Below are 21,216 nucleotides of genomic sequence, written 5' to 3' on the forward strand. Positions count from 1 at the left end.
GGTGAAGTCTGCGGAACTGCAAGATAAAGTGATGTGTTGCTGACGTTGCAGCAGCCTGGCTTTGCCCAAGGTGTTCTTCCCAACAGTTGTTGATGTGAAAGGACTAGCAGAGGAGTCCCTGTAGCAGAAACAGCAGCCTGGCCCAGAATCACTGCCCTTTGTCACCTTATTCCTAGCCCAGAATAGGAGGACATGGTGAGGTTTTTCAGGCAAGTAACTTTCTTGGTGAAAGATACAGTTTTAGTCAACCCAGGGAAAAAGGTCATTTCAGGACAGCAAACTCAACAGGTGTCTGCACATACCCAGGCTCTCAATCTTTCCTTCACTGTGCCCAGGAAAGAGCATGAGTACCACTCTTTAACCTGGTAATTAAGGTAGGAGATGTGGATTCAAACCCCTCCTCTGAATCAGGCAGAGAGAAGATCTGAATGACTACATCTCCTACCTCCCAACTCAGTGCTTTAATCACCAGGCTAGAGACTCCTCTTCACTCTTTGTCACCATGGCTATTTAGATATTTATATAAAGTGGAACAGCTTCAACAGGAGAGACTGAGAGCAACCCACCCATAACAGCCTACAGACTGGCAGTTTGGAGACACAGCAGGTGGGGGGAGGAGAGGAAAGAAGAGAAGAAAGGTCTGAGCTCAGGGATTCTCCCCTGGCTGTAGTTAATCCACACACCTGAGGGACAGTAGCTAGGCTGACAGAACAATTCTTCCATCAAGCCAGCATGGTCACCCTAGGTTAGTTCAGCATATTACGTCTCTCCAGGAGTGTGGGTTTTTCACTGCCGATGTAAGTTCCCCCATGCAGAACAGCTCTATGTCTCGTATATCCTGTTTGCCCTAACCAATGGGCTGAAGGCAAAGAGGCGGGGTCAAACACACACACACTTACTTTGCTGGCCTGTAATGAACTTTTATAATTTGCTGACAAATTCCAAACATTTTTGGAACCAAACAACATTTCCCCTGGTTTTTCAGTTCAACGGCCATGCCAGAAAAATCAATTAACAACTCAGGTCTACTTTGGAACTTCTCTAGCACGTTGAAGGGAGAGGACAATCCTCCTTCACATGTCTCATTCCCATAACATACCAAAGCGGCGCACCAGGTTTCAGGGGAGAAGGCTACAGGGTGCTGTAAACAACTGAGACCCAGCCAATGCATCCCCAAAACTGCTGGGATTCCAGAGGGGAATTGTTCATATAGCAGCTTCCACCAGCACCTACTCTTTTCCGCCAAAAATGGAGTGGATTTAAGTACCCAGACTTGATCTCTTCACAGCAATGCTGAGAGGCTCAATTCACTGGCATTTGTAAAGTGCTCAGATCTAAAAATACATTCACCATTACGTTTGTATTGCCAGAGCATCTAGGAATTCTAGTCACGAATCACTTCCTACTGTGCTGTCATAGGTCTCACCCCCACTTAGAGCTGTTGGGTTCCAATATGGGGACCTGCATGAAATTTATCTCTAAACTAAAATCCTAGTTTAGATCTAGTAAAAGCTGCCACCACCCAATCAGGTACGTGGATTGGGACACAGTTCTTCCCAAAAATCCTAGGGGATCCCAAGAGCCCCAAATCCATGGAGTTCTTACACCCAGGAGGAATAAACCATTCCCCCCTGCTTCCTCTCCCCTCCCTTTTCCTAGGAGAGAGACCAGGATCTAACTACAGAGGGATACCTCCCTCCTCCTCTTTCCCTGAGAATCCACCCAAGGAAAGACCAACCAAGTCCTTAATAGAAAAGAATTTATTAAAGAATAAAAAAGAAAGTCATTGTCTCTGTAACCTAGATGGAACAATATACAGGTCTAAACTTATCAATCTCTGGAGAGAATCCCCCCTCCTTTCTTTCTCAGTAAAAGCAATCACAGTACAGACTTAAAGAAATTCTATAGCAAAACACAGAATTGCAAATACAGAAATAAAAGTATAAGAATACTAGTTCCTTGCTAATACTCACTAGCTTGAATAGAAGAATTTATTGCAGAAACCTGGGAGGACTTGATTAAGATGTCTGGACTCTCTTAGTTCTCTAAAAAACAAAGAACAGGAAAAAAACTTCCCTCCACCGGAATTTGAAAATATCTTGTCCCTCATTGGTCCTCTGGTCAGGTGTCCACAGGTACTGCTTGTTAACCCTTTACAGGTAGACAAAAAACCTTAACCCTTAACTAACTGTTTATGACATGTGCAAAACCCAGAACAAGAGATGATCCCAGCCCCACAGAACTTATGCTCTAAGTAAGGTTTGCAGCACAGCCTTAAAACCACAGGCTTCTGCAGTGCCACAATCTATAAAGTAAACCCCCACCCAATGGAAGTGCACTATCCTGTAGTAGCACAGTCACAAGAGGCTGTGTCATGTTCAGAACTAGTCTCTTTGAAACACATTTCACCCTCATGCACCGGGTTAAGTTCAGGCCAGTACAAGAAGGAAACATTTTCTAGACTGCACTGTTCACATCACATCTAGGATCTCAGTTGGCAGGCTCCACAGAGAAGCCAAAGATTAGTCAGGCAGAGACGGAACTATGCTCCAGCTCTTCCCAGGTCAGGGCTGAGGGGGAAGCGGACTCTGCTGCCCTTCATGCCATGCTGTTCCTACTATGGAGACTAAAAGCCTTTGATCTCCAGGTCTGCTAAACCATCACCATTCACCAGCACTACATTGGCTCAAGTTTTGAGAAAGACAGTGAGATCAGCCACTGACCAGGGAGAAAGCAACCCAAATGCTCCCGTCTCTGAATAGAGACCAACCTCTAAGAGGATATTAGATAAAGCCACAACATATTTTATTGGACCAACATCTGTTGGAGGAAGGTACAAGCTTTGAAGTGACAGAGATCTTCTTCAGGTCTGGGGGAGGAGGCAGAGTGTCTGAGCTAAATATAAGTTGGGACATGATAGCATCACTGCTTGCCTCAAATACACACAAGAATGCACAAAACTCAGAAATCCACCCAAAACACATTGCCAAACTCATCCATTTCACCCTCACCCACAGCTTAAATTTAACACACTTTGCCCAGTCCACTGGAACAGCCATGGCTGCCAGGATGGCTCCCCAATATGCTAACATCTTCATGGGCCACCTCAAGGAAGAATTTCTGGACAAATGCACCGCAAAAATCAATAATATACCTGAGATACATCGATATTTTCCATCCTCCAGAAAGAAGATCTAGAGAGAATTGTGGTGGAAATCTGAGGGAGTTTAGAAGACTCCCATACCACCATCAACTTCCCGGACACCATGATCAGCTTAATCAAATCACAATATACAAGAAATTCACCAGTCACCACATTTGCCTCCACAAATCCAGACCCCCTCCCCCCACTCACACACACACACACACACACAAAGTTATCTACAGCCAGGCACTCAAATACCACAGAATTTTCTCCAAAGAGAAAGTCTGAGACACACACCTGAAACACACTGAAAACCACCTTCACTAAACAAGATACACAAGGCAGGTGAGGCACTTTCCCACCTTGTCTCTCTAATGTCTTGGAACTAGGGTGACCAGATAGAAAGTGTGAAAAATTGAGGTGAGGATGGAGGGTAATAGGTGCAGTGGTGAGCTGGAGCCGGTTCCCACCAGTTCGCGGGAACTGGTTGTTAAATTTAGAAGCCCTTTTAGAACCGGTTGTCCCGGTTCTAAAAGGGCTTTTAAATTTAACAAAAGCTTCAGCAGCTCCCTGCCCTGCCCCCAGCCCCAGCTCACCTAGCTCCGGCTCTGCCTCTGCCTCCTCCCCTGATGGCTCCCCCTCCTGGCTTCCCACGAATCAGCTGTTCGCATGGGAAGCCTGGGAGGGCTGAGAAAGAAGCAGCAGCTTCCTGCAGGTGAGCTGGGGCGGGGGACGGGAGGAGGGTGTCACGTGGCTCCAGGCCAGCTCCGGCCCCCACTTCCAGGCAGCGTGGTAAGGGGGGGTAGGGAGGGGGGTGTTGTATAGAGGGTGGGGAGGGTGGATTAGGGTCGGGACTCGGGGTGGTCAGAGGGCAGGGAACAAGGGGATTGAATGGGAGCAAGGGTCCTGGGGGGGCAGTCAGGAAGGAGCAGGGGTGTTGGATGAGGCGATGGGGGGCAGTCAAGGGCAGGGGTTCCAGGGGAAGTCAGGACAGAGAGAAGGGGTGGTTGGATGGGGCAGTGGTCCCGGGGGTGGGGTGTCAAGGAACATGGGGGTGTTGGATGCAGCAGGAGTCCTGGAGGGCGGAGGGGGGGCACAACCCCTTTGTGGGGTGAGGAGGAGGGAACCGGTTGTTAATATTTTGGCAGCTCATCACTGAATAGGTGCCTATACAAGAAAAAGCACCAAATATCAGGACTGTCTCTACAAAATCAGGACATCTGGTCACCCTATTTGGAACCAACATGGATACAACAACACTGCATTCACTAAACAAGGACACTCTGCCAGAGATTGCTTCGTGGAAAGGGCCACCCTAATATCCCAGGAGAACTTTCTTGAAGACAGGAAAGGGAAACCAATCACCCTGCACCAAAACCATATGGGGTATCATTAAACAGTTACAACCCATATTTGATGGGGTCCACATCCTGAAAGAAATCTTTCCTGAATCCCCTATGGCCTTCAAAACAACCCCACAACCTCATCACCAAAAGCAAGTTCCTTACAGACCAGGACACATCAACTCAAAGCGGCACCAGACCCTTCCAGAAGAGATGTAAAACCTGCAGACATCTCCATGGCTACAATGATCAATACTCCCCTCCCCCACCCTCTTTCAAAATTGATGGCTCCTACACATGTTTATCACATCACGTGGTATACCTCATCAAGTGCCCCCGCAACAACTATGTGCATGAAACTAGACAATCACTACACTCCAGTGAGCTCACACAGAAAGACGATAAAAGAAAAACACCGTATCATCCATAGACAAACTTTTCCAAAGCAACCACTCCACAGCAAGGTGCATTAAAAAAAAAAAAAAAAAAACAAACCCCAATGGTTTTTAAATATAAAATTAAAAAAAATCATTTTTGTTTTGATAAAATGCTTTCTGAGGAAAAAAACTTATCTAAAAGATCATTTTAATTAAAATACATTATAGCTCAAAGATCTCATCATGGAATGGGGATTATAAACTAAGTCTATAGTATGAGACAATATATTCATGTGATGTTTAAGAAAAGTTTTGTAAATGAGTTCCAATAGTTCATGGATTAGGGACCCAATTTTATGGGGTTCCAGGGGCTTCTGTATAGATTATTTAGGTTAATCTTTCTATCTACCCAATGGGACTCGGTATCTTCTAGACCGAGCACTATCAGAAATGCTTAGTTTTGCAGTTCTCAAACAGTGGATTTGTGTCTCCAGAGATAACATGCTTGTTAACAGCAAAAATATTTTTAAAACAAACAAATAAATAATATATACGGAGGTGAGGGGGAAAAAACACCAAAGTCCTCAACTCTATTGTCCCTCTGCAAATTTGTGTACACAGAGTCAATCCCTTACCTCTCTCTAAAAGTGTAAAGTTTCAAAAAGTTCAATGAATAGACGATTCTTGGGGGCAGAATAGATCTGGACAAGGAGAAGAAGTCTGGAGATAAATGTGAGAAGGGAGGAACAGGCAGTAGAAACTAAAGTGAAATTGTTTGAGCAGCATATTCCAGAAGTCTTGCTCTTTCTGAGCGTAGCCTTCATTGATTTGAGATCTACCATACCATTCTCTCACTACAAGGGAAAACCTATAATGGCAGCAGGCCATAAAAGAGACCCAGTTTGGGAATAAAAACCATTCAAAAAACATACATTTGCTGATGTTTTAAAGACAGTCACACCAGTGAACTGGTGGAAGTCACTTAAGCACTTGGATTCAGAGACTGTTGAAGTGATAATCTCACTTTTAACAGCAGTAGCTTCTTCTGTCAGTGTAGAAAGAATATTTTCTTCCTTTGGACTAATTCATTACAAATTGAGAAATCATTTGGGACCTGAAAAAGCAGGAGAGCTTGTTCTTCTTTTCCAGATTATGAACAAACAGGAAAATGAAGGTGAAGACTGAGTTAGCTGCAGAAGCAAATCTTTTAAGTTTCTCATGTTGACCTGGCTGACATAGTAAATTTAATGTGTGTTTTTTTTAAATATTTCATTTAACTATTTTAGTCAAAAACAATTTTAAAAAAACTTGAACGTGTAACTAAATTCAAAAATTCATATGCTTGTTTTGTTAAAATATTATATGTTTGCTGTTGAATACATAACATTGTTGTTTTAGTTAAATGAAACAATTTAAACATCTATCTGGTGATGTTCTCCTCCTAATACAGCAAGGCAAGAAAATCCTTCAAATATTAATGATTAACCTGTTGAATTGGAGATAGTTCACCTCCCAATGACTTCATAAATCTCTGCTTCAATTACCTTTGGTAAATGAAATAACCAAATCATTCATTTTCTGACATAGCTGTAAAAGTAATCTAAAAAATTTTCAGAATAAATCCCTTTAAAAATATATAGCATGTACCTCATAAAAATGAAACCTACATCTCAGGAGTTGTGAAGAATATGTATTAAGGTTATGACAACCAACAAGAATGCACTTTTTTGTAGAAATCCATGATTAAATTGAGTCTTCCTGACTAGTGATTTAAATTAAATCCACCCTGCTCCACAGCTCATCTTTCAGTTCTTGTCCTCAAAGGAACAAGTATTGAACACCTATGGAACAAGTATTGCCCAACACCTTCAAAAGGCAAGTCTATGAATTTAACGTTGCTAGACACCAAAAGCCCTGGACTTAACAGAGACACTTTTTTTGGCTCATTACAACAATTTGTAACACCTGCTTGTTAGTCTTAATTGCCCACTTTAAACCTTTTATGCATAATCATCTAACTCCCAATTGCCCATTCCAAGTGACTGCCTCCCATGTATTATCCCTTCTGCTTAACAATCTGTCCTAACTTGTATTTAGGTCAGACACACTGCTTCCTTCCCCAGACCTGATAAAAAGCTCCGTGAAGGTACAAGCTTTTGAACTACAATAAAGAGATGTTACCTCACTTACCTTCTCTCTAATATCCTGTGACTAACACAGCTACACCACCACCACCACAATATTAAACAATCTCAAAAGTTATTTGAGAGCACTGACAGCAGAGATTAATGTCACCCCCTATGCTGGCACAGAGCCAGGGGAGGGGGCAGCCTGCATCCCTTGATCCTGAGAGTGCTGGGGGCTGGCTTAACCCTCCCCCCAATCACACACACACACTACAGCAACCCCAAGGGGTACCTTAACTTGCATCCCTGATGCAGTAGGTCACTAGATACTATGGCACTGCAGAATAGTCAGGGCACATCACACCCCAGCTACAGCATCTATCAGTGCCTCTTGTGCAGGGGGCACAAAGTCAGCATAATGTGGTTACATTAGCACCCTTGAATCCCACCACATCACACATACAGATGACCAGCATGATTCAACCCAGATTCTACACAGCACTGGCCTCCCCCCCTTGAGCTAAAGGAGTACCCATTTGCAGGTAGCACTGGTAGTACACTTAAACATGCTCGGTTGTAGGCAGTGGTGTTTTTTCAATACCCTGTTAGAAGTAGATCACACCCTCAAGCTTGAAACTGTATCAACATACATGTGTCTGAAAAGTCTGCTTCCACAAGGAAAAGTTGTTATACTCCAGGTGAGCAGAAGCCTTTACCTAATACCCCAAGTCTCAACATTAAGGTGAGAAAAACAGCACCCCAATAATCACACCTTTGGTGCAGTGCTGCATGCTCCAAAAGCGTCCTGTGCCCGCATGCACTGAGCATTGGGTAAAACCCGAGCTAGACTCTTTGGGAGCTGGATTATGTCACTGGTTCCACAGTCAGCAATGTTGAAGGGTAAATCCTCCTAGTACATTAGCAATGACCAAGAAGGGTGGCACCAGGCTCAGAGTAGTTCATAGAACTACACTCAATGGCAGGAGAGTGTATAGCCGAGACCCACCCAGAGCAGGCTGTGGGTAACTGCTAATGGCCACTTAGTGAAAACCAGATTTGTCAGAAGCCAGCAGTTCTGCAATGGGATTTTATTTTAAGCTTAAGTGCTGGGGGGGGGGGGGCAGGGGAGAGAGAGAGAGAGAGAGATAGAGAGGGGTTTTCTCCACTTCATATTTATTAAAACATCTTGAAATGGCAGCTATGGGCCCTGCAAGAAGTGGGCTGAAAGGTTCTCTTGTTTCATGGTGGCCTCTACTGAAACAGCAGCAACTGCCGACTCTGCTGCCCTCCTACAACAGGGGGTGGAGTCACCATCTCCCACCCAACTTTCAGCAGTGAGGAAAGATACATGTCACTCTACAGCAGCAGACCTGTCCTCCCTACTGACATCCCTAGGCAGAGCCAGGTCTAACACGTTAGCTGAAATAGCAAATAGCCACCCATCTTACTCTGTGGCTGTTCTCACAGCAGCCTCTCTATACTGCAATTAAACACCGGGAACTGGCCTGTGTCAGCTGACTCAGGCTCATGGGGCTATACCTCTGCACTGTAGACATCCAGACTAGGGCTAGAAAAAAAGAGAGGTGAAGAGGGTGCCAGGGCCCAGGCTCCAGCCCTAGTCCAGATCTTTACACTACAGTTATAGAGCCCTGCAGCCCAAACCCAAGGCAGCTGACACAGGCCAGCCACAGATGTTTAACTGCAGCATAGACATGCCCTGAATGTTTTACTGCCTCTGGTAACTACCGGTTCTGGATAGAGCGAGCCCAGCCAATAAGGCCTACCCCTAAAGCACAGACCTGTTTTAGAATTAAAGCCCTACACATCTGACATGTGGAATACATACCCAACATACAGAGTGCTGGAATACAAAAGACAACTAATTTGACACCACCACTGATGTCTTACAACAAACCCACAGCCAAGCGGTCACTCTGCTACATGCCATGGCTATTCAGAACTTCACAGCTGCAGCAAGAATCAAGTTTGGTTCCTATAGCTCCAAGAGCACAGAATCCCAACACCAAAGCTAAAAGCTAGCAGTACCGGGCCTATGACACAAGTCACAGTTCCATCCAGTAGGGCACAACTCTCCCTACTCACCAGCTCATTACAGTGGCATATGTCCAGAATATGAAAAAACACCTGTCTTCCTCCCAAGGGGAGGGATCCCAGCCACAGCTCAGGAATGAGATAGAACAGTTCTCTCCACTACAGTCACATTCCTTCAATGGGGATAGCAGACAACTGTGGAAAAAGAGGGTGAAACTGGAGCACATGACATACCTGAGAGCTCACACAAGGCTTCCAACTACTCTGTGACAATATCAGCAGGAGGAGTGGAAAAGGAGATATTTTTAGGGAGCACAACATATGAAGCAAAATGAAATTTCCTACAGGTTTGTGAGGGACCTCCTCAGGTTCCCATAAATCACACCCACACTGAGTCAAACAAAGAGGAAGGCTGGTGATAACCTAGGTTGCCCCTTTGCTACGTCACTTCAACACCCTCCCAATAAAAATTGCATGAGCTCCAGTGCCTGGATTTAATTGCTTTCCAGCTGCTTGGCAACTCCCTTCACTGAGCCTCACCTGCCACAGGTGTTTGCAATTTTCCCTCTTCCAGCTACTGCAGAGCAGCCTCACCTCACACAGCCTGTGTTTGTCAAGCAAGAAACAAAGTTGCATTTTTATTTTTTTTAACAGAGTGTTGCTGGGAAGGAGCAGGCAAATAAGGTGCAACATGTCTGGTCAAGAAGGATAGAAAATCCTCTCTGTTAAAGGCAAAGCGGATGTATGCCTGCTCTCTCTCTCTCTCTCTCTCTCTCACACACACACACACAGAGAAGAGTGGGCCTCTTCCAGCAAGAAATCTTCACAGGAGAAGAGAGGAAGGAGAGTTGGGGGAAAATGGGCTTGTTCATAATGGAGGCCCTAGCCCTGCAAGTATGATTGAAGACAATGGGATGAGTGCTGTATAAAAAGTTAAGCATGGGTGAGTGTTTGTAGGATTAGGGCCTTACAGAGGTGGGAGGAGATGTCTCTTTAGATTTTATTTAGCTAAGATGTTTGAAAAGAAATACAGCTAGAGAGACAAGGAAAGCTATATTTCTGTCTGCTTTTGATCCAATGTTAATTAAGCATCTTTTCACCCTTCTGGATAAAAAGGGACTAAGATTTTAAGACAAAAATCCCAGTAACATCAGACTAATAATGGAGCTCAGACAGGATGTTCAGATCCAGATATCAGCTGTCCCCCAGGGAAGGGTTTGGATCCAGGGGTCAGCTCAGCAAGGGGATAGGGTCCAGAAGCAAAGTGAGGGATTTGGGGGTTTACCTATTGCGGATACTGGGACAGGTGGGCCTAGGCCCAGCCATAGCTAAAGACCTGCCCTCTCAATGGGGGAGGGAGGAACCATCTCTGAGAGAGTACAGTGACAATAAACAGTCTGCAAGTGCCTTTTGAAGAATTCCCCAGGCACAGGTGTAACCCACACACCTGGGTGTGGTGTTCTGTCCTATCTAGTGGCACCAAGACCACTTAGAGAGAGAGGGAGATTAATGAGTCTGCTCTACAGTCTTCGCTAAGGGCCAAATGGCTTTTAGCTCATGCAGTAGTGGTTCATGCCCTTAGCTCCTGAGATCCCAGGTTCAATCCTGCCTGCTGATGACTACGGTCTGTGGGCGTTACACAAGCGCTGTGTTCAGCTGCATACAATAGCCCTATGTTACCCACTCTTTCCTGAGAACTCCACCGCTGGGGGAGATGCTCTGAGAAGGATGTGGGGGACGATAACCCGCACCATTCTGGCTGGCACCACAAGCCAGAGGCAGTGCTAGGAGACTGCCATAACTTAGAACTTGGGCTGCCTAAATTATGCTGGCGGTCATTTCAGCCCCTGCAGCTGCTTAGACTCAGGAGGGCGTAGAAGTGGCTTGAAGCCAACTTTGTCCTCACTGCCCTTGGACTTAACCTTCTGTGCTGTGCCTCCTGGAGGTACATTACAGCACAGAATCTGCCTCAGAGCTGTGGAAAGCTCCATCTGACTCCGAACACGACCAGAGTTTGGGGGCATTGGGATCAGAGCTTGTCTCTCCACAATAGCACAAATTATTGCGAGTTGAGTGTTAGCCTCTCAGTTGTCAGACTAGTTCTTCCTGCAGACATAGCTCAGCCCAAACCCTCCTGTCCCCATCTCCCCACCTGGCTATGCTCTGGGCTTGCCCACAGAAAGATGCCACCTCCTTTGGAGGAGCCCCTTCACGGCTGTACCTTTCTTCTCTGCAAGTAGGTTCTGCTTCCTGGGCCTGTGTCCATTCCCTGGGGGATGTTCGCTCCCCCTCTTGTGTTCCCTCTGCAGCCCACCTCTGTTTGCGCTGCTCGAGCTTCTGAGACCAGTCGCTGAACCCCTCATCCTCTTCCGGCTCTGAGGTCCCTGAGGGCTTAAAGTCAAACCTGAAACACAGCAGGAGAAAGATTAGAACAGTGGAACTGCAAAGGTTCAAAGTTGGTACCGATAAACCCCATGCTGGTCATGGTCCTTCCCTTTCCAGTAACCTGGCTATCACAACCTTCCTCTAGTAGCTCCTCTCATACCAATAAAGGCCTGGTCTCCAGAATCCCACCCGTCCTCATTCTCCATTAAAGGAGAGGTCACAAAGCAGCCTAAACCACTTAGGAAAACACCACAGAGCAGCCACTTAGGAATTTTCCTGGTATAAGGGGAATCCCTGAACAACACAGCAACTCCACCTCACCTCCATTCCTGGGGCAAAAGAGACAGTAACCTGTTGTGATGAAGTGGGACTGTTCTTAATGTTTCCTCTGAATACTGTGTGAGTGCCTCAGTTTCCCCTATGCATTTCTTAAGTCTCCAGTGTGCATAAATGGCCGACAATCTGTCTCCTAGCAACAAATGGCCAGAGCCCTTCCCCCCTTGCAAGGGAATAGCTAAGGTGAACAAAGAGATCAGGTGACCTCCTGGCCTGGGAAAGAGACAAAGGCCAGAAAGGAGGGCCTGGACGGGGTTTCAGTTGGGAGCTGGCTGGGGACGGGAAGTGAGGGCAGACAGGGTTGTCTGGCTCACTGGGCCCCAGAATGGACCCGGCTGAGGGATCCCGTTCTCTGTACCTACAAGCTCTGTTTTAGACCATGTTTCTGTCATCTAATAAACATGTTTTACTGGCTGGCTGAGAGTTACATCTGACTGCGAAGTTGGGGGTGCATGCAGGACCCTCAGGCTTCCCCAGGACCCTGCCTGGGCGGACTCACTATGGGAAGCGCATGGAGGGGCATATGCTGAATGTTCCGAATTCAGATCCAGGAGGTGAAGCTGTGTGAGCTTCTTGCTCTGAAGACAGTCTGCTCCATGGGAGAGGAGGCTCCCCAAAGTCCTGACTGGCTTTGTGGGGAGCAGTTCCAGAGCGTCGCCCGGGGACTCCGTGACACCGGTCCTTTGTGCTCCTACTGATTCCTGGCTCCTCGGATGTCCTCGTGGGGCCACAGAAAATCCCGGCATAAGCTAGAGCTGCCTTCAGGCTCCCAGTGCCTTCACCCCTTCCTCTAGTCCTGCACTGAGCACAGTTTGGCCAGACCAGAGACTCTGGTGCAAAATCTTCTTAAATGCATTTAGGAACCCAGGGTCCCATTCATGTTTGCCCTGCAGCTTGGGTATGCCATTTACACTAGTGCCAAGTGGGTGCAAAACACTCCCAAATGAGAATGAAAGCGCTTTGCACCCACTTGGCAGTGGTGTAAATAACAACACACATGCACAGCAATGGATGAGTGAGAGAGGAAGGATGGTCCAGTGGTTAGGGCTCCAACCTGGGACTTGGGGGTCAATCCGGTGCTCTGCCACAGAGTCCCTGTGTGGCCTTGGGTAAGACACTTAATATCTCTATGCCTTGGTTCCCCATCTGTAAAATGGGGATAATAGCACTGCTCTCCCTCACAGGGGTGTTGGGAGGATAAATGCATTACAGATGATAAGGTGTGTGGATCTGTGTTAATGGGGGGAGGGCAGACAAGTGGCTTAGATAGACTGGTCCTCATCTGTCAATGCAAACTAGGGTGACCAGACAGCAAGTGTGAATAATCGGGATGGGGGTGGAGAGTAATAGGAGCCTATATAAGAAAAAGACACAAAAATCGGGACTGTACCTATAAAATCGGGACATCTGGTCACCCTAATGCAAACCTACCTACGTGCCTTCTGCTTCATGCCTCATTGCCAGCAATAAGGGTTCTGGGATCGGTTTGTAGACAGCAACTGTTATTGATGATGTGTGAGGCAGAACACAATCTGGCTTTGCTCATTTGTGTCTTCCTGGACTCTTCACGGCTGGTAGCAGTTTAACAAACTTGCTCTTACCCCAGCAAAGTAAGCAGATATGGATCTAGGAAGGTAGAGCCTTGGTGCTAAGAAAACCAAGGGGAATTTTGCCATTGACTCCACTGAGAACTGGATGTGCCCCGAAGGCAGCAGGTATTGGCAGTGAATAGGTGTCATTTTCCCAGTGTCACTTTCCCATTTGGATTCATAAGTGCACTTTATAGTGCTCCTGAAAACACACATGTTGGAACCCCCCCTCCATGCCATGCCACCCACTGCCAACTGCTGTGCTGGCACACGCCGGCGTAGTTTGGCATGGCCAAGTGCTCATCCCTCTGCCCCTTAAAAAGCCCTGCGGGGAGGAGCGGGGGGACCAAAAGGAGCTTAACCCATCCTTCCACTGGTGAGGGGAAAACTCTCTCTTCAGTCACCAAACCGGAAAGAAAAGAGGTGAAGAAGAACTTCTATCCAACTGCCGAGAGCCTGCAGAGGGTCATCTCCCTGCCAGCATGGCGCATACAGACCACATTCCCAAGCTCTGACGCAACCCAACGGCTGTGATTTGACACAAAGACACAAAAAAAGCCCAGTGCACAGTTGAGCGGTAGGTGATCGGAAGGAGGACTGGCTCCTCCAGATCACATGGCTGCCTGCTGCACAGCAACTTTGGCCCATTTTATTCTCATTGCCTCTGCCTTTCTCCTTCACCATCTAGGCTTGTGGTGACTTCAGGTGAGATGCCCGAGACAAAGGATGGCCAACCCCAAATGTTAAAAGAAAATCATAGGTTGGGCCTTGAGAAATCTTGAGATTGGCTTAAAACCAATGAGATTTTTTTAATAGATAAATGTGTGGTGGGGGGATCTTGTTTGTTCTCTGAGTTCGGAGCCTTAGGGAGCATTTGGATTACATACATTTTCCAGATTTTCTCTGCAGCCACAAGGGCTAGAAACTTACTTTTTAAAAATTATGAAAGCTGAGATTCTCCTATTCACGTGACTCCAGCAGCTGAGTCTTGGGGGGGGGGGAGCAGCTATCACAAGCCTTGTGACAGCTGACAACAACAGACAGGCCCAGATTTAAGTACCCACAATGCCCCACATCTCCAGAAGGACCCTAGTACAAGGATCTTCAGTAACTGGGGTGGCATTCACTCCTGTCCCAAATCAGATGGTCAGCCAGTGGAGAAGCCAAGGATGTCTTTCAGGGTTCTTCATGATGTTTTCCCATTGAACCTTCCCATACTAAGTGCTACAATGACAATCTGTGATGTCACAAGTGAAAGTGGATTAGGATTTACTATTCCTGTAGTTACCAGAGGCCCTGATCGAGACACCGTGCTCAACTCTATTCACACAAACAGTAAGAGAGTCCCTGCCACAAAAAGCTAATGATCTGAATAGACAGGGTAGGAAGTATGATTCCTGTTTTACCAATGACCAGCTGAAGCACAGACTGGAGAAGAGACTTGCCCAGGACACACAGGGAGCTCTGTGGCAAAGCCAGTAAAAGACTTCAGCTCTTCCGAATCCCCGGTCAGGGCCTGGGGGGAAGAGCAATCCTTGGGTGGGAAGCTCAGCCCTTAAAGGCATAGATAAAGCCCATACACCAGTTGGGGGTAGCCAGAGCACAGTCTACTCTAGTCATTCCCTGACCCAATGGCCTCCTTTTGCCAGGGACAGAGAGAGCGTTATGCTCCCTGGCAAATCCCCAGCAGGGGACTGGTAGGTGGTCCCCATTCCCTCTGCGACGCTCAAGAATTTGCCCTGATGTCCTGACTGCAGCCCCTTGACCTTTCTGAAATACCACCCCCAGCACTCAGGCTGCAAAGGATAGATGCCACTGGGCTGGAGTTTGGGGTAATTTTGATTTCACAGCCTAGTCTCCCCCTTACTCTCCTCAGAACTCAAGATCACCCGGAGGGAGAAATAAGAGGGGTGAGAGTGGGGCTGGCATAACACCGCTCCCGCATTTCAATACTAAATGGCTTGGCACCACTCCAGCATCCAGACCTACAGGGAAGCCACCACAGCTGTCTGGGGGGGGCGAAGGGGGAGGGGGGAAATGTAACCCAGATTTTCTTTGGGGGCTGTGCAAAGCCCCTCCCCCCAAGGAAACGATGAGGGCCTGTTTACACAAAGATGAGTTGCATGAATGGGATGAGTCACTGTATGGGGGCGTGGTGTTTACACAAGAGAAAGCAAAGACTTATGGAAGATTAATGGCAGGCTGACCCCAGCTCAGCAAGCCAGCCCAGGTGGCCGTCAGCAGCTGCAGAAGAGGCTGGAGAGAAGGAAACACGATTTTAGAGTGAGGCACAATAGCTCAGTGCTATCAGTGTGAGCGTATAACAAAGCAAAGAGGCTGGCTAAGGCTCATCCATAAAAGCCAGAAGTCAAGATGGCCAGCGGGCAGGTTTTGAGAAAGGATGGATTTTACTATCAAACCTCCCCATTGTTCTGGGGCATCTGGATGTGGGATTTGGGTCCAGGCTCATCCCTACCTAAATGATACCTATAGGTTTCCCAGCATTCTCCCTAACCCTCAACACTCCATCTACAAATATTTGCATGTGTATTTGTATGGGGGATTGAACCCAGGACCTCTGGATCTTTTTTTAAAAAAAGAAAAACAACCCACAAACTTCACTGCCTGAGCTAAGGGACTAGTACCAAGCTCACAAACCTTTCTATGTGGTCTGCCCATCAAAGCGGCACAAAGAGTCACAAAATCCTAGCATGGGTTACTTTGGTCTCTGTTGGTCCCGGTGGAAAGATGCCCACAAGCTTCCGAATCTTTTCCCCATCTCAAAGAGTGAGGCTAGTTCTCCTGCACTGGGATTATTTATTTTAAAGTGTAAATCATGCCTCAGACCTCTCTGCATGACCTATCCCCTTTCTCCTCCTTCCTTGTGGGCTGAAGTTTATCAACAACCTTTTAATCTGCTACTGTACACTTGGATCTTTGGTCACTCTGGCCAAAAATCTCCAAACATGCCTGCCTACAATTAGGCTCCTAAGTCCATATTTAGGAGCCTAAATAAAAGTGTCCTAATTTTTCAGAAAATTCTCAGCACCAACAAAGCCCACTGAAGGCAACAAAAACTGGCAGGTGCTCGGCACCTTTGACAAGCAGGCCACTTTTATTTAGGTTCCAGGTTCCTAAATTTAAACATTCAGGTTACAACATTTTGGCTTTGAGCCTGATTCATTCCTCTTTTTCTAGCACACCTAAAACTCCCAGTAAAATCAATGGAAGTTTGTACTGTGCAATTAATCCCTGTCTATCAACAGAAAGAGAATGACCATGAGCCAAAGGGCAGGTCTGGGAAGGGCAGGTCTCCCCTCTGGGCCCTCTCTTAATACAGCTGGGAATTTTGTTCCTATTTATTTGTATATTGCCAGAAACTGTCAACCCCCCACTGTATCATATATGACAAATGGATCAAACTTATTTTCTGTAATTACTCCCCCAAAAAGTCCCCCCAACACACACACGCCTTTTTTCTCTATTCTTCCCTTCCCTTCCCTGTTCCTCTGTGCCTTTTTCACTCTTTTCAGTGGGACTACTAAAGCTAATCACATGCATAAGGCCCACTCCTGTAAAGGCTTATGCAGGTGCTTAACTTTTATACCTTGTGAATAGTCCCCCTTGGTGTAAATGGGACCATTCACGGGGCATAAAGTTAAGCATGTGTGCAAGTTTTTGCAGGGCAGGGCCTCTGTGTTTGCATTATTGGGGGGTGCTAATTTTTCACTGTAACTGCTGCTTTGATGCTTTGTGCAAGTCACTTAATTTTGCTGTGTCTGTAGACAGCTGTAAAATAGAGATATCTGCCTCAGCAAGATGATCTGAGGCTTTGTTAATAAATGTAAAGCGTTTTGTGATCCTGGTATGAAAGGTGGTCTAGAAATGCTCTCAATTAATATTATATGGCACATCTTACATTTTTAATGAAATACGTTTCTTTTTAGAGCTGGCAGAAATATTTAAATTTTCCAAATATTGATGAAATGCTTTTCACAAAGAAAGGAAACATTTTCACAAGAATTTGAAAATAAAAAATCTTCAGAATTTTTTTTTTAATCCTGAAAAAAATTGAATTCTTTTCATGAAAAATTCTGCATTTTTAATGAAAAAATAGAGTTGTTTTCATGAATAAATTCAGACGTTTTCCTTTAATTTTTTTTCACAAACAAATTTTGATTTGTTTTCCCATAATTTTGTTTGCTGTTTTTGTGCCTTGGCCCTGATCCTACAATCACTTATGCACATGCTCAACCATCAGTGGTGAAGTTAAGCACATGTATAAGTGGTAGCAGGATCAGGGCCTTACAGATCTGGTTGACACTTTTTAACAATTCAAATGAAAAATTCTCACAATTTTTTCCAATCAGCTCCACTTCTTGTCTAACTTGGGCCCTGATCTTATAAAACACTTAATATGCTTAAACAAGTTCTGTAGACTTCAACAGAACTATGCATATCCTTAAAGTTAACCATGTGTTTAAACACTGTGCTGAATTGGGGTCTTATACACCAATTTAACCCTTATTGAACTCTCCTCATTTAAACTCCTAACCCCCTGCATTTTTATCTCATAGGAAAATTAAAAACTGTCTCCCTAAAAGGGATTGTTAGCAGTAGGGATAGAACCTGGGACCTCTGAATTTTAAAGCATAAGCATCAATCTAAAAACCCTCCTTTGCCAGCCAAGGCTTTACTAATCCCATCAACCTTTAGATGTGGCCCAGCCAACACTAGACAGGGACAGAACAGCACAGTGAGTGGGTCTGGGTAACACAAGCACTAGCATACAGTAAGGATTTTTTACACTAGGATGGTGCTTGTTAGAAGTGTGTTCTACACTCAAGCTCTTCTTACTGGTTTTCCTGGGCTGGCAGCCCACTCTCTGAGAAGGAGTTGGTGTTGTTCAAGCCATCTTCTGCCTGGGACCGCTGCTGCTTCTCCCGTTCCCTTCTACGCCGCTCTCTCGCTGCCTCCTCCTCATCCTCCACACTCCACTGTGCTGTCAGCCTGTCAACCAGAAGGGAAATGCATTCTTAATGCAGGCAGCCAGTTCCAAGAGAAGCAAATGAAGGGAAAACATCCCGGAATCTCAGGATAAAAACACAGCACTGGGTAGGCCTCATTCTGTCAGCTTCACTCTTGCCAAGCCAGGAGCACTTATTTACCCTAGCAGCATGCCTGGAAGCCAAGGAGACCACTTGTGTAAGTGCTACAGAACATGAGAAAGTAGGATTGCAGAATCAGGCCTTGTATGAGAGGACTGGATTGCTTCTTAGGGGATGAGTAACAAAATGTGTATGGTAGAGTCATAAGGACATAAGAACAGCCCTACTGGGTCAGACCAAAGGTCCATCTAGCCCAGTATCCTGTCTTCTGACAGTGGCCAATGCCAGGTGCCCCAGAGGGAATGAACAGAACAGGTAATCATCAAGTGATCCATCCCCTGTCCCTCATTCCCAGTTTCTGGCAAACAGAGGCTAAGGACACCATTCCTGCCCAACCTGGCTAATAGCCATTGATGGCCCTAGCCTCCATGAACTTATATAGTTTTTTTTTTACTTTATCTAGTCTTTCACATATGAAGTGACAATATGTCCTATTCTTTCCAAGGCAGTCCCATTTTCCAATGGATTGTACCAGAAATTTGAAACTAAAACAGGATACCTAATACATTTATACTACATATTACATACATGGAGCACATTGCTCCATCCCACCAGGCACTGCAGCCGTGGCTGTGGTGATCTAAGGTTGTACGCCATCCGGCAGAGTCTCCCCCCAGAGGCAGCTGCATCTGCATGGCGTATTCCATGGAACTGTTTTCCATCCAAAAAAAAAAGTGCAGTTTTGTCAAAATCGAAACATTTCATGGGGATGCGTCCATTTCAATGAAATTTTCAATGGGAAAAAGGTCAGAACAAATCATTTCTCATTTTGTTTCAATAAAGTAAAAATGTTTCTTTTTGACTATCATTGCAAGTCATTTCATGCTGACCTTTATACTAAATACCGACTTCACTATTACATTATATTTAATACGTTATAGGTAATATTTTACTATAATATGAAAATCAACATGAATACAGATTTGAATGGTCCCAAATTTAAATTTTTCAGAATTTTCATTCTGTGGGAAATTTCAATATTTCAGCTTTTATTTCCCATCTGGAATTCCCCCCCTTCCCCTCCGCTCCCCGCAAAATGCTGGAATTTCCCATGGGACAGAAATTCCGATTTCCCACCAGCTCTAGTATCCCACAGGATGCTCAACAGCATGACTCACACTGCCTCAGCGGGGGTGCCGCTTAGAAATCCCCACTGCAGGGAAATTCTCCCTCCAGCACCTGGTGCCACCTACGCGATAGGTATCACCCCACAGCCTGCCCACGCCTGCTGCAGGATAGATGTCCTGCTTTCTCGGTTTGATCATCTGGTCATTTCCCTATGTGTCATCCAGCCTCAGCTGGCAGTGACCGAAAAGGGCATGTGAAAAGAGTGTATGGATCTCCGTCCAGGGGGCAGCTATTCTTATCACACTGATATCATGGCAACTGATGGCCTTTCTGGCAGGCTCAACAAAAAGATCTAGCATTGGATGGCCTGGGAAACCAAATCACCTTCTAACCCCTAGGTCAGAGTTGAAGCACCTTGACAGGGCAGCATGGGGGAAGTGTGCTGCATAGCTGTTCTGTACATGATGGTCCTGATTCAGGAAAGGACTTAAGCAAGTGCACTTAAAAGGGATTTCAGCACATGCTTAAGTGCTGTGCAGAGCAGGGATTCGTTCCATAATCTGGGCCAAAGGAAGGATTTCAGCCCTCAGCTCTGTTAGTTCTGCCCCCTGCAGTAACATTAAAAGAATGGCAAATATTATATATAACAATGATCCAGTTCTTGGAAATCCCAGGCCCTGAAGCTGAAAGGTTGCCCAATACTGTGAGAAATCCAAATCCAGGTTTGTGGGCCCCTGCACTCCCAGGGATAGAGACCTATGCAAAGCAGACCTTGACATGTTTTCTTAATCAGCTGAGTAGTTATATTTTAATCAGAATTCCTGTGCCAAGCTGTTCTCTTGCTACAATGGTGCAGGGAATGTCGGAGGAGGGTACCCAGCGCTATCACTCAGCGGGGCTCCAGCTGTGCTCTGTGCTGTTTCCTTCCTCCCTTGCACAGAAGAAAATCCTGGCTTGGCTTCTCCCAGACTGTCCCAGCCTCCAGATAATAAACCCTCTGTCAGCAGAGCAACCTCTCGGATCCCAGAGGAAACGATAAGGCCGCGGCAACATTCCTACCCTGGTAATAACATGAATTTTCACGCAGGATCCGCTCCTCCCCTTCTCGCCTCTTTCAGCACCATGCTGATCTTGGCATGAGAGGGACAAGCCATGTCAGAGACCCAACCTGTCTAACTTCAGCACAGCAGAACACCAGCCCAGCAGCCCTGCCAGACTCCTGCTTCCATAGGGTCTCAGACTACAGCTGTAATAGAGTGAGGCCTGAGTCATTCGTGGCCCCTATCAGCAGGGCTCCAGCTGAACTAGCCAGGGCTCCAATCCTTTTGCTTCATTGTAGTGGTGAGTCTATCTGACCCTACCCAGTTGCTGCTAATGAGCACTCCTGCTCAGTACAAGGCGCCAGGTTAATGAGGGCTCCAGCTTGAGAGCGGGATTTGAAGGGGGCAGATGTTCCCCTGGAGATATTTTTGCAAACATACATAAAGGAGAGCTTTGAGCTAAGCATCGGTTTTCGAGCAAAGAGCAAGGTCCTTTGTTATGTTGATGATTTGTAATGAGAGTAACATCCAGAGGCTCCAGGTGTGAGGCCTCATTGTGCTAGGGGCTGCACACACCAGAGGGCTGG

The 21,216-nt window shown here is 46.2% G+C and overlaps 1 protein-coding gene across 4 annotated transcripts in view; it reads right to left on the reverse strand.

The window, feature by feature from the left end:
* LSP1 (lymphocyte specific protein 1) overlaps positions 1–21,216 on the reverse strand; it is an 88,331-nt gene that overhangs the window by 28,770 nt on the left and 38,345 nt on the right. For 2 of the 4 annotated variants that reach the window (XM_039534569.1, XM_039534571.1), the window contains exons 2-3: positions 18,211–18,363; positions 11,265–11,447 (exon numbers count right to left, since the gene is read on the reverse strand). In XM_039534569.1, the coding sequence (XP_039390503.1) occupies positions 11,265–11,447; positions 18,211–18,363 (336 nt within the window). The remainder of the gene's footprint in view (positions 1–11,264; positions 11,448–18,210; positions 18,364–21,216) is intronic. The other 2 variants (XM_039534572.1, XM_039534573.1) reach the window with 1 other exon arrangement.

Source organism: Mauremys reevesii, linkage group 4 (genome assembly GCF_016161935.1).
Source record: "Mauremys reevesii isolate NIE-2019 linkage group 4, ASM1616193v1, whole genome shotgun sequence".
NCBI classification, from domain to species: domain Eukaryota; kingdom Metazoa; phylum Chordata; order Testudines; family Geoemydidae; genus Mauremys; species Mauremys reevesii.